Below are 16,130 nucleotides of genomic sequence, written 5' to 3'. Positions count from 1 at the left end.
CAGCTCACAACTGTCTGTAACTCCAGTTCCAGGGGATCTGACACCCTCATACAGGCATACGTGCAGGCAAAACACCAATTAATGCTCATGAAATGAAAATAAATAAATTATTTTTAAAAAGATTACTGGGTTTAAGATCTTGTCTTACTGCTTGAGAGCTACATGACTAAGGGCGAGGGACTCCGCCTCTTCCTGTCTCTACTGCTTTGCTACTGTGGAGACAGGAAGAGAATCTCATACTTGCAAGTTGCAAACAAATAAGATGAATTATGTTGAGAACATAGCACCGTACCTGGCACGTACATTATACCATCCAATAAATATTTCATGCAATTATTTTATTTTTTATTTTTTTATTTTTTTTGGTTTTTTGAGACAGGGTTTCTCTGTGTAGCTTTGCGCCTTTCCTGGAACTCACTTGGTAGTCCAGGCTGGCCTCGAACTCACAGAGATCCGCCTGGCTCTGCCTCCCGAGTGCTGGGATTAAAGGCGTGCGCCACCACCGCCCGGCTTCATGCAATTATTTTAATGATTGTTATCACTAGCCTCACAACCACCCCCACCCCCACCTCGACATCATCACTACCATCACCACCACCACCATCACTACCATTATCATCAACCAGAATGGACCTGCCCACTATAGTATTTCATCCTAATTTCCTCTACTTGCTCAATTTATTTCTCAATACGCAGTACACAATAAAAATTGTACCTGGTATGTTTGAAGCTGATGAGAGACCACTGGATATGGAAGACATTGTTGTTGACCACATTGGGTTTACTGTCTTTCACCAGAAACTGAAAACTGTCCATTAGTTTCTGGATCTTCTCCTCATGCAACACATAACGAATCAACCCCAAGTTCACGTCCTCTGTGAGAAAAAAAATAAGAGTCCCAGAATCCCCTGTGAACTAATGTGGAAGTGTGAAGACACTCTCACAGGTACCAGACCAACGTATCAAGTCTAGTCATTTAATGGGCTAGAGGAACTGTTTTTCAAAACTGTAACAAGTATAGTAGTCTTAAAAACAAATGATTCTTCCTAGTTTTAAAGCAAAGTCTTGCAATTTCATGTGCAAATACCTATCTTACCGAAAGCCCCTTCATGCTCTTGGAAAAGGAGAATCTTGGAGTCTGGACAGAAAGCGCCCAGAGAGTGTCTGTGGAGTGTTGAAGTGTGAATTTGAAAGCTGACAGAGATGAGCCTTTGACCTCATCCTCTATGGAGGAAGGTGTGTGGGAGAGGGTAAGCTGGCTAACAGCAGCTTATACAACCCATACACAAGCCACAGCTCAGCATGGCTGAGAATGGGGTAGAAGGGAGCACACAGCATGGACCTTAAGAAGCAGGGTCTCAGTGAGTGCCCAATCACAGCCATCCCCAAAGAGGAGAGACAAGCTTATCCAAAATGACCTGCTTTATGTCATTCAAAAAGGAAAATATTTCTATTGAGCAACTTAGAGACATAGAAAGCAGACTTGAACGTCTTGGCTGAAGATGTTTAGAAATGAATGCCATCACCCTTAGAGAATAGAACAATAAACTTCTTAAGATCACAAATCTTTCCGTCTGGCAGCCAGTTTCTTGTTTGTCTTATAAGAAAACGGAGCAGTCCCATACGTCATTTCCAGAAAACCTAGAAACCCAAGGGCAGGGGCATGACGAAGATGAAGTTCTCTGGTTCAGAGTGACAGGAAGAAATCAGAAAGAGTAAAATGTATAAGCTGGCTGGTTAGAAACTAGATGACTCATCCATAAAAGTAGCTGGAAGTGACTGGTGAAGACATGGGAGAGCAACATTCGAGCACGTCCCCTGAAGACATGGGAGAGCAACATTCGAGCACGTCCCCTTTCTGGCTCCTAAGAACCCACCCTGGGTGAAGGCAGCTGCAGGTCTGCCTGGCTGCAGCTTGTTCTCCACGTAGCCGTGCATGGGGCCCATGGTGATCTCATAGACAAGCTGTGAGTCCTCTGTGTCTGGGTCCATGGTCAGCAGTTCCTTCTTGGTGATCAGGTTGGTTGCCTGGAATAGAAACCCATTAAATTTAATTCCTGAGGTGGGAATTAAGCTGGAGCAAGACCCTTGGATTCAGATTTAATTCAGTTCCACAATGATTTACTGAGAGCATTTGCTGCACAGAAAACTGCTGGATGGAAGAGACCATAAGAATGGAAACTATGCCAGCCTCTGCTCTGGAAGTTTTCATAAAGAAAGGCTCCTGAGCAAGGTCAATGGGGGAAGAGTTCTGTGGAAATAAGCAGATTTCAGTTTGGCTTTGAAAGAGGATTGGAACCTGGGAGGAATGATATAATGGCTAAGCCTTACACCTTAGGAGAATCACCGAAAATCCTGAAGTTAATTAGGATAAATATACTGTACCCTGATATTGCTCAAATACACTAGCTAAACTTGATTTCTTTACCTGTTTACTCAGTCACACAGAGTGAGGTCTGAAGCCCATGGAAAGAAAGAGTGGTGAGCAACACTACGTTAGTCAGGGGGTTTAATCGGATGAGGGCAGGGCATTAACTTTTAGATTTTATAAACCTTAAGTCACTGGTGACTTCATTATACATTGATTTATAATTGTGTCTATACAATGACAGGGTCTCATTATGTTATGTAGGCTGGCCTCTAACTGGAGTCCTCCTATACCAGTCTCCCAAGTGCTCAGATTACAGTGATGTGCTACTACATCTGGCCATTGGAAACGTTAATAACTGCTATTGGAATAGAGGAGGGATGGGAAGTAAATCCAAGCGATGAGAAACTAATCACTCTGATTGAATACTGAGAAAAAACATCAGAGTGTATAAGAACTTACGTGTGTGTGAGGGTGTGGGGGGTGTGGGTGGGTATGGAAGCCAGAGATCCACGTCAGGTGTCTTCCTTGATAGTTCTCCATCTTGTTTTGTGAAACAATCTCTTGCTGCTGAACCTGGACCAGTTGGGCTAGGATGGCTTTCCATTGAGCTCCAGGGATTGCCTGCCTCTCTGCCTCCAGCACTGAGGTTCTTCGCATGCACCAGTGTGCCCAACTTTTGATGGGGGAGCTGGGAATCTGAACTGACATCCTCATGCTCTTTATTGACTAAGCCATTTGTTCAACCCCACTGTATTTATTTTAAGAAAGCTAACAGTCCAACAGCTAAACAACCTATCCATCTCATCAGCTCCACAAGGATGAAAGGACGTGGCATAAGATGAATATCACTGATCAAAGTTCTGAAATGGGAGGAAGGGATGCAGAGGTGCTGATGCTGATGTAGGTTCAGTGCTGAGTTGCTACCACTTCTCAATGATGAGATGTACCTTAAAAGGACCTGCTGAGGACTGGGAGATGGAGGAGGAGGTCTCTGAAGGAGGACTCCTCTGAGGACAATTCCCGACAAAGATAATCTGCTCCTCTCTATCTAGGGCAAGCATTTAATGTTCCTTAAAGTCCATTCTCCCTTCCTCGAAGTTAACAGTTTTAGTTGAGAGCCTGCCCGCCCAGCTCAAGACACGATTTCCCAGCCTCCTGTGAAACATCCGTGCTCATCTGACCAATTTCTTGCCAACAGAATATAAGTGGAAATGACAGATTCAATTTCTGTGTCTCTTCTTTAAAATGAAGTCCCTCACCCTGGATTCTGTGATGAAATCTGGCTGTGTATTCAACAGCAGACCCTCAGCAATGGGTGGTACCATCACAGATATAAGGTGTCAGGTACAGACATGGCCCAGCACTCTCCCATCACATGTCTCTTTTGTTTAACTAATTGGGGGGATCTTTTTTTGTAGGGTTAGAGGGTTATATTAAATTATAACAAGCTAAATGATCCTATTAATTTAATCAGTGAAGAATCTTAACCAAACTTTTGGGTTCTCCCACCTTAGGAAAGCCAAGTCATGAGAGTGGTGGGTGAGCTGCTATTCTATTGCAAAGTAGCTTCATGAATAGTGGATATGGCAGATGGGATAGGATTTACCTTGCTATCCATGTACTCCAGCCACTGTAGACCCAGGTTGGTGACAATTCTGGGGGTGCCATCATCCACCGGGATGATGTCCACATGGAACTGCTGAGGTGCTGCGGTCATAATCTGTAGGGAGCCAGAAGAACACTCATTATCAACACTGGAGTTTCCTAGACACTGTACCTAAAACGCTGGAACCCTTGAACTCCCAGTACATGTCAGAGACCAAGCACAGGCCACAAAGCTAGCTTTCACCTCTTATCACAACTGGCATGAAGCCTCAGAGAGAAAGATGATTGACAGGGTGAGTCCAACATGGACGCAGAAACAAAAAGCAAGGTGTCTCCACTCAACCTCAAGGGTGCCCCTGTATAGAAGTTGGTTTTCACGTGTGTGTGTGTGTGTGTGTGTGTGTGTGTGTGTGTGTGTGTGTGTGTATGTGCATGTGCATGCATGTGTGTTAATATGGGGTCATCCGGCATTGCTTAGTCTGGTCTTGAACTTCTGAGCTCAAGTAATCCTCCTGCCTCAAAGCTCCTGATTAGCTGGGACTACATGTATGTGCCATCATGGGTGGGTCCATTATGTCTTCTTCAGGGGATGTCATGACGCTAGATTTGGAATAAATGATAAGTGTTGCATGTTTTCTCTGATGTAAGGTTCTATATTTTAATGTATACAAATGACATGGGAGTAGAAAGGAGACCCTGAGAGGAGAGGAGCAGGGCCCAAAGGGAGTGGAAACAAGAGGGGATAACGGAATATATGTCAGTCACATGAAAGCAGAGGGTGGAACTTTGGGGTAAGAAGAAGGGAACCACTAAGAGGGGGAAGCCAGGCAGGGCAGTGGGGTGTACAAAACAGAACAAGGTAATATGACACACACATGTGAAAACGCTGTAGAAACTCATTACTTTGTACACTAACTTACAAAATAAATTCAGGAAAAAAAAACCCTTGCTTAAGATGAAACAATCCACAGATACTTTCTCTCCCAATATCTTGTATTGAAGATTTCATGAGAGGCTGACAAACAGCATCATTAAAATGCTGACGGTGAAGCCCCAGGTGGGATTAGCCCAGACAGGGAGGGAAGCTTCTAAGCACAGAGATCTTTTCCTTTCTTTTTCTTTCCCTGTTTTTGTTCTTGTTTGGTTTAAGGACAGTGCTCCCTCTGTGGGTAAGAGGCAGAAGAAATCAAGAATAAAAGCATCTATGGGCATGAATGGTGAGAGGGAATTTACACTGTCATTCCAGCCACAGAGAGAGACCTGTCTATAGACTGCCCACGTGAGTCCCAGCCCATGCACGATCACTGACCCTGACTGTGTACCAGCTGCAACACAGGACAGTGAGATCCCAGCTTTTCAAAGTACAATTTACACAATTTTGATTTTTTTTAAGCTGACATGGTCCCTCAGAAGGTTTGCTCTGACGATTAGGTTTTTAAGAGGGTAGCCACTGCTGATACATCTGGATTTATTTTCCTCCTTTGAAAGTCAAGCTAACCAGGAACAGTGACAGCGAGAGAAAGGAGAAAGTGATAGCCTGCCAGGGATGCCATGGCACGGACAGATGCAGCCAGGCAGAGGAATCCCAAGAGCCACCTACGGATGTAATGACCAGCTGAGGATGACCTTCTGTGTCTCCAAAGGACACAGGATGATCTCCCTCCCAGGAGTATAATTATCCACCAACAGTGTAGGACAGAAACTCACTCTCCAGGACTGAGAAAGACTCTTCCACTGTCCTGGGGGTACCTGGGGGTACAGCAGGTTGTGAGCATACTGTTTATGAACTACTTCTGTGGAGCCAGACACAGTTGTGTGGGGTATTGGGATGTCCCCAGCCCTCCTTCGACCAGAGATGCAGTGACTGCAGTGAGAGTTTGTGGAATACTGGAGTTCTGTTAAGGGACAAAGGACTGAGCAAATGATGCAGAGGCAGTAGATAAGGTTGTGTGTGTGTGTGTGTGTGTGTGTGTACGTACATGTAGAACCCAATAGTCAACCTCAAGTGTTGTTCCTCAGTAGCTAAGCACCCTGTTTTTTGAGGCAGAGTCTCTCCCTGGAACCTGGGGATTGCTAATTAGAATAGAATGGCTCCAGGATGAGCCTGTCCCTCTCTACCTCCCCAGTGCTGGGATTACAGGCTCCCACACCACACCCAGCTTTTTACATGGGTTCTGGAGACTGAATGCAGATTCTCACAACCACACAGAGAACACCTTCAAACTGAGCCATCTCAATCTTGGAGGAAGGGAAGCTGGGAAGTTGTCCAGCCTCAACAGCAAGGCATCTTATTATAGAATCCAGGGGCTGACCCGGAAATGATGACGACGAGGATGAATGTAGCTACAGATGCCCTGATGTTTCCGTGGGCCTGCCATGGGGCAGAGGGCCTTATGTACAGGAGGAGGAGAGGCACTAACTCCATTTTACAGATTGAGAAGTCGAGGCTTTCAAAAGGAACATGACTCACAAAGTCACTCAGCTGAGAAGTGGCAGAGCCAGGACTCAAGATTTGTGTGTCTCGTGTACACAGAAGCCCCCCTAAATCCTCAAAGAGGGAATGAGGAGTCTTATTCCAAAAAGAGAAAGAGAATATAGAACTACATGATATTGTAAAAATACCAGATGGAAGAAAAAATAAAGAGTAACATTAATAATCACGTCTTACTAGGGGCTCACTAGTTACCAGCAGTGTCAAACACTTTATTAGGATTGTCCCTTTTGGTGTTTAGATAAAGCACCAGAAGCTGGCCATCATTACTGTGCCCATTTTATAGATGAAAAACAAGATTTAAGAAAAAGCACTTGGCCAGAGCCAATACACTTAACGTTAATGGAGTAAGAACTCAGAGCTGTGCGGCGTTTAACAATCCCCACGCGGCCTCGGACAGGCTCTGCTGGGCCTCTTCCTCCACCACCGGCCCTCACCTCTTTTCCTCCCTCCTCAATGACAAAGAAGGGGTTGGTCCCATCAGAAACGGTGAAGGCAAACCGGTCTTTGAGGGAGTTGCTGCCGTCGTGGCTGTAGCTGACCCGGTTCTGGTAGATGTCTTCCATAGTGAAGGAGGAGGTGAGCTGGAAAGGCTGCCCCCTGGCCGTCCTCTGGATGGTGCCGTGGCGCGGGGGCTGCAAGACGGTGAATGTGATAGACTGGGCCTGCCCAAAGGAGAACGGCAAGAGGCAAGGTCACAGAGTGAGTGGTGGCCGGGAGCTGGTAAAGGAAACAGAGGCTAAAGCCAGCCAATACAGCCTGCATTTTCTTTGTAGACACAACGAAGCTAGTGAGGGAAAGCACCTTCTCTACTGCAACTGGACTTACACCTTTCAGCCTTCGTCAGAACACTGAGCGTTTACATTCGCTCTCCTCAGGCCTCATGGCACAGGCTGGACTACAGGGAAGGCTGGGGCTGCCTATTCTTAGTGCCCCTGGGGCACTGGATTCCAGCCTCCTGGCTTCAGGATCTAAAGGCACTAGAGCCTGGCACCTTCTCCTCTGCCTGGAGAGTGAATTCTCCCAGGGAACTGCATAGCTTGCTCTTACACAGATGTCTCTGTTCAGACAGCACCCCCTTAAAGATGTTCCCTGGTTCCTCTGCCTAAAATAGCATACCCACCAATCTTGACCTCACTTAATGCTGACCATGTCTGATTGGTCCCTCTCTCCCTCTCTTTCTTCAGTCCTTCCTTCCTTCCTTCCTCCCTCCCTTTCTATGTCCCTCCCTCCCTCACTTCTTTCCTTCCTTCATTCCTTCCCTTCCCTACTCCAATCAAAAAGGTTGTAAATTCCTGCCACATTTTCTGTTTTCTTCACAGCTATACCTTTAGCATCTACAGAGGTGTCTACAACCCAGTAGGCAATGAACATTCCATGAAAACATGCCTATATGAGTGAAGCCTGGGTACGGAGAAGGGGGCACACAGAACTACAGGTACAGTGGTGGGCTTCGTGCAAGTCCACACGCTAAATGCTCGGCCTGGGCAACATTGTGAGAGGAGAGCCGGGCCTCAATATGCCTTTTTTTTTTTTTTTTTTTTCCTGGACAAAGAGTCTTCTTAGAGTTTGCTCAAGTTGTGATGCCCACTAACCATGAAAAAAAGTCTGGGTGCCAGAGGTACAATGGAAGAGAGGTGCAGAGAGGCACAAAGTACCTCCACTTAGAGACAATACATGTTTTGGGTGGAGTGCCACCTACCTTATTCTCTAGGACTCCCAATAAAATCAGCATGTAAAGAGTTGTTACGTGCAAGCTGAGGGGAGAATGAATTACTGAGGGGTTCGGGATGAACTGAAAAGCAATTTGCACTCCAATTTGATTTCTCCCAGAAGGCCAAGGTGTCTTCTGTTTTTTACCTCCCTTGTCACAACTCCCAGGATGCACCACAAATCAGCACCTGCCCCCAACTCTACTTCTGCTCAGTCTGAGAGACCAGGGAAGCCACATACCTCTGTGTCTGGATCCATTGCCTTCAGCTCAAACTCTGTGATGGTCTTCCTCACGCCCTCCTGCACCCGCATGCCCCAGTTCTGCACCAGGGGCAGGGAATTATGCACAGGGTGAAGAGTGATGTGGAAGGTCTGTGTCACCTACAACAGTAACAGGTGGGTGGTCGCCAGTCCCCAGTACCACCCTCTCCTCAGCCCTTGCCATGCCTCCCTCCCAAGGAACCCTGACATGAATCCTCTTGAGCTCAAGCCCATGGCTGTCAGGGGCTGCGCCTGGGCTGTGACTAAGAACAGAGGATCATGCTGATCTCCAGTCTGTCTGCCCATTCCTCTCAACAAAGAAAACTCGGAATGGAACCCCACTCAAGGATGGGTGATAGGGCCTCTTACCTCATGCACGCCATCAGACAGCACAAAGCTGAAGGCATCTGAGTGCCTCACAGTCTTACGAGAATGGACATACTGGACACTTTGTGAAATCAGGTCAGCTTGAGTAAAGGAACTAATCTGGACACCTAATGAGAGGAGAAGAGAGAAACGGAAGGGACGTCAAGACACTAGCCATCCCTCCAGGCAGGGAGATGCCAGACTCTCCTGCAGAGTCTTCTGTATTTTACACACAGCGTCCATGCTCTGTCCTTGAAGACCTGTGTAGTTCGTAGACCTTTTATCTACAACGACACATGTTCTTTGGTAGTATATGTTAACTTGTTTGCCGAGGCTTTTGTTTGCCATGGCCATAGGAGGTGTTCAATAAGTGTTCCTTTCCTTTCTTGTATGCAGCTAAAAATCTCTAAAAGGTTTAGGAATGATTTGCTTTACTGTTCAAACTCTGCTCTCTTAAGTTTTACACTCCCCCATGACTTCACAATCCTTTCTGAATCTCTGCCCTAATTCTTAATGTTGTGTGATGAGTTACCTTGAACCATTGTAGTTACAAGGTTCAACTATACACAGTCTGATAGAGGGATGTGGAGAAGAACAGGATGCTGAGATGAAGCCATATATACACAGCCAAGAAGAATGGACAGTTGAATTAAAAAACCATCAACAATTTCCAGAATTTAAAATCTTAAATCATGACATGACACTAGTGGAATTCAGGTGTTTCTGGTACATGGACTGCTCTCACCCAATGTGAGGTTGAACTGTTGACCTTGTGTACATCCTACTTCACAAATGAGTCTGTCAGATACGCTAAGCCTATAGGCTGAAGATGATGCCCCAGCACTGCAGAGAAACCTCAGGTGACTGTCCAGGCAGCTGGCTGTTTCTGTCAACTCACAAATTTTTTGGAAATTGCTTGTATACACTTCCTGTTTTTATTTTTGTTAACTATTATTATTTCCTTCTTGGGTCTCTGAGGGAATTGAAGATTAGTTAGTTATAGTTGAAGATTAATTAGGATAAAAAGTGAATTAGATACATTTTGGACTTAACAAAATAGGATAGATAATGAAATTATTATCTCTGAATTTGTCAAATACAAATGGACTAGACATCGTTTAGACATTTATTATTTGTATATATTGTATATAGTTATTGTACTTTTGTATATAGTTTTTCTTTTGTTAGTTATAACCTTTTTCTTTTTTTCCTTTTTATTAAAATTGAAAAGGGGAAATGTGGTGGTATTTTACTTGTACTGAAATGTGATTTTAATTGTATGTTAATAAATAAAGTTGCCCAGGGGTCAGAGCTATTAGAGCCATAGCAAGTGCGTGGCGGCGGTGGCACACGCCTTTAAGGACCTGGAGGGCAGTACATACAGGCAGTGACGAGGCAGTCACGTGTTTGGGTTTACAACCAATGAGAAGGCAGAACAGCTAGACTATATAAAGACATACACACAGGAAGTAGGTCCCTTTCGGAGAGCTCTCTTGACTGAAGAGGACCACTGAAGCAGGAAGGGTGAGGCTCTTAGCTCTGACCTCTTGGCTTTCTTCTCTGAATCGGCTCTGTGTTTCTTATTTAATAAAACGGTTGGTTACATCTACAACAGTCTGTCTGTGGGATTGGGGAACCATCCAGTGTCTTTCAAGGTCCCTTCCGACTTTCAGGCATGGGTTCCCAACTTCTCGTGCTATTTTTTGCCAGGCAGGTAGTGATAAGATTTACTGCATGACTTGTGGGTTTGAACAGTCATCCTATGCCCACTGACCTTGACCTAGAAAACAGTATTCTTTAAGAACATGTCACAGAAAAAGAAATCATCATTTAAAAATTTAAGCTATTTTAAAAAATGATGTTATTCTTCAAAAACATATTAGCTCTGTTTTTAAATCCCCCATATTTAGCAAAAACAGTCCAGAATCCTTGTTTGTGTCTTAGAGCTACAGGGATTTATACTCAAGCATCGATCAAGGCTAAAACATACTGGGCTGAAATAGTACTTGGGAGGTAGCTGGGAGATCAGGAGTTCAAGGTCATCGTCAGCAACATCGTGAGTTTCAGGCCAGCCTTGACTATACAAGAGAAAACAAAACAAAACAAAAGGTTGAAATAAAGGTGGGAGTATAGCTCAGTGGTGGAGTACTTACCTAGCATGCATAAGGCCCCGTGTTTGAGCCTCTTCACAATAAGAAAAATGAGAGATGGAGATGTAATCCTGCCTTTCTGATTTGGGGTAGTGAGCTATCTTGTTAATTTAGTCTTTTATTCTGGCCTTGACATTCCTTTGCTGATTCCTAGGAATTATTATTTTTCACTGTTAATCCTGGTAAAACCAGTTTTATTTTACAATGATTTTTGCTTTGACTGCTGTCTATTCTAGTGTGATGTCAGTATCCCAGGCTATGTCTTTAAGGAAAAAAAAAATCAACTCACAGGGCTTTCATTTCATTTGCGTCTTTATCATCTGAAATTTGTCACCCAGATGCAAGAGCCTTCTGACTACTGGGGCATTAATTTTCTGATGAGGCATTTTATATTTCTGCACTTGCTACATCAGTTCCTGACAGGGAAGAAATGCAGCCCCTGGTGTTGCAGCTTTGTCTTACAGCTGGACAGAAATCTACACCATTCTTTAAAAATTTAATAACTTCAGGGGTTGGAGAGATGGCTCCGTAGCTTAGCACACTGGCTGCACGAGTATGAAGGTCTGAGTTTGGATGCCCGTCACTCATGTCTGAGTCCAGCATGGTGGCACATATCTATACCTAGGGTAGAGAGGTGTGGAGACAGGTGGATCACTGACACTCACCAACCAGTTAGCCTAGCTGAATCAGTGAGCTCAAGGTTCAGTGAGAGACCCTGCCTCAAAAAATAAGGTGAAGAGCGATCAAGGAAGACATGTGAGCTCTGGCCTCTGCACACACATGCAAGAAAGAGTACCTGCATGCATGTGTATACACAGAAACAAGTATACACACACACACACACACACACACACACACACACACACACCTCACAGGCATATAATCACATACAATGTTAAAACTTCAGATGGACTACACTGAGGAATTTAAGTCTCTGTTGTGGATCTATTTTCACAGTCCATGGGAAAATAAACATTTAGACTCTTAAACAACTGCCTGATCCCTTTATGAATCACAGCTTGATGATGGCTGATTAAGATTATGGCTTATTCTTTTTGGGAATTAGGCTATGGGCTTTGGGATTGAAACTTTTTCCCTTTTTCTTTTAAAACAGTTTTATTGAGTTAACTTATGGATAATTTTAACATCTGATTGTTAGAACTGGCACACAATGAATTGCACACATTTGAAGGTTCCAATGAGAATACCTGAAAGTAGTGAACATGTCCATCACTCCAAAAGTAGTCACACTGACATTCCATAATCCTTCCACCCTGCCATCTCTACTCCATCCTCATCTCAAGTAACCATGAGCCGCTCTTATTACCACACATTAGCTGTGTCCTCCCCTTCTGCATAAACACAGTATGCACCCCTTTGTCCCTGCTTGCCTTCATTTAGCCTAGCTAGGTTGCAGTTTACTATGCCTGGATAGTTTAGTTCTGCTCTATGAACGTGGTAGAGCTGGTAAAGTGCCCGTTGTACAAGCATGAGGGACTGAGTTTGTGCCTTTATGACGTCACATACCAAGTGACACATATCAAGTACCCCAGAGCTGCAGGGTTGGCGACTGGAGACAAGTAGATTCCTGAACCTCATTGGCCAGCCAGCCTAGCTGAATTTCAGAACTTTGGTTTAGTAAGAGACCTTATCTCAGAAATAAGGTGAGAAAGATGCTTAATGTCAACTTCTAGCCTCCACTCACATATGCCCATACCCACACAAACATGTACCAATGTCACCCCCTCAAAATATTCTTCTTATTCTACCAAGTGAATATACCATAATTTGCTTCTGTATGCACCCACCAATGGGTGTTTGGATTACTTCTAGTTTGGGGCTATTACAAACAAGGCTATTGTGACTACTTGTGTTCTTGACTGTGTATGGAGTTTTCACTCTGCTTGGATAAATCTCTAGCAGTGGAACATTCTGGAATACATGCCAGGCATGTATTTAGGAAACTACCACAAACACACCTTTCCAAAGCAGGAGAGCCTTTTTCCATTCTTAGAAGCAGAGTTGGAGAGTCTGGTCTTCACCTGACTTTCCCAGTTGAACCTAGGAAACATAGGTATCTTCTGTGGGCAGAAAACTACTTCTGACTTGCTTAGTGATGTGGGATTTTTACCTGGTAACAGCTCTAAGAGGTCAGGGTGGGGAAAGCACCTCCATTTAAAATAAGAATGACTTATGTAATTAAGAAGCTGTGTCATCTATCCAAGGTCACATGGCTGGAAGAGGGCAATGCTGGACCCCAAGAGACCTCAGTTCTAGCTGAGCTCTCTCAGTTCTTACTGTAAGAGTCACCTGGACATCTTGGATTTCACCCTTATTCATAAAATTTTCAGGATAAAAGTAGTGTGTGTCTACTAAAGAATATATAAAAAAAACATGGAAAAGTAGGAATCACACATGACATTCATAAGTCTACCACTGAAATGGCACTATGATAATACATTTTAATTGTCCTTCAAATATACTTCATGGATCATAGCCTCATTCTTTTCTGAACTATTGGGCTTGATGGGGTTAAATATTATTTAAATGATGCCCATGCTTACTTGCCAGAAAACAAAGAACTGTGGGTAGAACATGAACTTTAAGAAGACATGGGTTTGTGTGTGTGCGGGCATGCACGCACACATGTGTGTTTCTCCATAATGTGCATCTGGAATAGGCCCTGACAAACCACAGGCACCCAGTGTATGGTGAACACAATTTATTCTGTCACTATCCCTTACATCTAACAGGTTCTACTGAATAGATTCTCAGTCTCTGTACACCTTTTGTTTTCAGAAGTTTAGCCTTTTTTAATTGGGTGTTGGAAGAGGCCAGTTACTCACTTGTCAGCAAGAAGGTTTTTTTTTTTCTGAAAGCACAGTCCCCTCCTGGCTGTCACAGCAGGTAGCTGTTGTTTGAAATACTTGAAGGCTTTTAATCCCATTGAAGGTGTTTTCAGTCACCAACCTGCTGGTTAAACTATGTATCTGGCAGTATGACAAGAGACCCATATTAACCCTGTCAGTTTTCCCAATTCTCCTGGAAGGCCCACACATTAGAGAAAGCCTGGTCCAGGTCAGGGAAGTGGGTGGAGGAAAGCATCTTTGGAAAAATTGCCTTCTTAAAGGGATGCTGGGTACTGTTGCCGGCTGCCTGCATTCAGCACAGCAGTAGGGGGTCCTGTCATACTGTGTCCACCTCAGCTGTGCTGGGGGATGGGAACCTCTCTACTTCCTGGCTTCGGAGTTTCCCCACAGCATCTTGATGCAGGCTCAACTGTGTTTCCCCTCATTTAAATCACGTGTAGAAACCTCAACTTTTAGTACTGCAAAGTAGTTCTGTAGAAACAGGGTCCACACATGTGCAGTTAAATAGCAGGAGGCTGTTAAGGTGGGCTCAGACTCAGCGTGGCTAGTGTCAGAAGAAAGGGAGTCAGGGTGTAGACAGGTGGGGGGACAGCATGGGGACACGGAGACATTGGCACGACAAGGAGAGAGGCCTGTGCAGATCCTCTGCTACCTAACTCAACCCTACCAACACCTGCACCTTGAACTGCCAGGTGGGAGAAAAGATGCTTCTACTGTTCATACTACCCAGTCTGTGACACCAATAACCTTGACACACCAACGTGCCTCTTTTCTAGGAGAGCCCAATCTAAGAACAGGTATATCGTGTCACCACACAGAGAGGCGGGAATGAAGAGCCCTGTGTTGGTAAAGTATCAGTTCTGAGGAGTCGCCCTCAACCTCACCCTCTCACTGAGGATTCTCCATCCTCTGGGCTCTCACTGGCTTCTGCCGGGTTCCTGTTACAACTCCTGAAACACATCTGGGCACATATGTCCCCAGTTTCAAAACATTCATTTATTTTTGAATCTACTCATGAATACTGGTTTAAGGGAGGAGTTTCCTCATATTGTGTGTGTGTATGTTGTGGTTTTTGTGTATATAAACACACACACACACACACACACACACACACACACACACACACACACAATGGTAATTGGAACCTCAAGAGGATATGCGTGTTGTCTTGGTTAGGATCTTTATGGCTGTGGTAAAATACCATGACCAAACACAATGAGGAAAGGGTTTAGTCCACCTTGTAAATCACAGCCCATTGTCAAGAGAAGCGAAGGCCTGAACCTGGAGGCAGGGACTGAGCAGCGTCACCCAGAAACATGGCTAACTGGCTTGTTCCTCATGGCTTGCTCCGTTGACTTTCTTTTATCTTCCAGGACTACAGGCCCCGAGATGGCACCATCCCCCGCAGACTGGGCCTTCCCACACCCATCATATTAATCAAGAAAATGACCCACAAGCTCGCCCACACACCAGTCTAGTGGCAGTTTCTCAACTGAGGCTCCCTCTTCTCAAATGACTCTAGCTTGAGTCAAACAGACAGGAATCTGACCAGGAAAGTGTGACCCCAAGGCTCACACATTGGAAGCTTGATCCTCTATGTAGTGGTATTAGAAAGTGTGGGACCTTTAAGAGGTGGAGCCTGCTGTGAGGAGATGATCACAGGAAGTGCTGTGTTTGGTAGACATTCATGCTGGTCCTGTAAGAGTGTGTTGTTACCAAGAGAGCAAGACTGGCCCCTCCTTGGTCTCTGGATTCCTGTCTCACCACACAATCTCTTTCTTTCATACATGTTCTTTACATGTTACTACCCACCATGTTGTGGCACTCTGCCAACAGAGTCCTTACAAAGAAGCTGAGATGATGGGGTTGCTAGTCTGGTATTTTTATTTTTCCAAACTGTGAACTAATTAAGTACCCAGCCTCAGGTACTTGTTATAGTAACAGAAAGTGTACTAATATAATCCTGTGTGTGTGTGTGTGTGTGTGTGTGTGTGTGTGTGTGTGTGTGTGTGTACGCATACAGATGTGTGTGGATCACAGAGGTTAATGTGTTATATCTTCCTCAGTTGTTCTCATCAATTTTCAAAGAAAAATTATTGATTGCTATTTTATGCATATGGATGTTTTGCCTGTATGCATGTCTGGACACCACATGTGTGCAGTACCTCTGGAGGCCAAAAGAGGGCATCGCACCCTCTGGGCCTGAAGTTACAAACCGTTGTTAGCGGCCATGTGGGTGCTGGGAACCAAACACCCAGGTTCTCTGTACCAACAGCAAGTCCTCTTAACTGTTGATCCGTTTC

General features: G+C 44.6%; 1 protein-coding gene across 2 annotated transcripts in view; it reads right to left on the bottom strand.

Moving 5' to 3' along the window:
- Positions 1-16,130, bottom strand: part of Fras1 (Fraser extracellular matrix complex subunit 1) — a 422,683-nt gene that overhangs the window by 52,475 nt on the left and 354,078 nt on the right. For both annotated transcript variants that reach the window (XM_052735413.1, XM_052735414.1), the window contains exons 48-53: positions 8,811-8,935; positions 8,421-8,561; positions 6,905-7,132; positions 3,978-4,091; positions 1,878-2,028; positions 716-875 (exon numbers count right to left, since the gene is read on the bottom strand). In XM_052735413.1, the coding sequence (XP_052591373.1) occupies positions 716-875; positions 1,878-2,028; positions 3,978-4,091; positions 6,905-7,132; positions 8,421-8,561; positions 8,811-8,935 (919 nt within the window). The remainder of the gene's footprint in view (positions 1-715; positions 876-1,877; positions 2,029-3,977; positions 4,092-6,904; positions 7,133-8,420; positions 8,562-8,810; positions 8,936-16,130) is intronic.

The sequence above is a fragment of the Peromyscus californicus genome, unplaced genomic scaffold, assembly GCF_007827085.1.
Source record: "Peromyscus californicus insignis strain IS unplaced genomic scaffold, ASM782708v3 Scaffold_13__1_contigs__length_99412109, whole genome shotgun sequence".
In the NCBI taxonomy this organism is placed as follows: Eukaryota; Metazoa; Chordata; class Mammalia; order Rodentia; family Cricetidae; genus Peromyscus; species Peromyscus californicus.
This window is presented reverse-complemented; position numbering and strand designations above follow the sequence as displayed.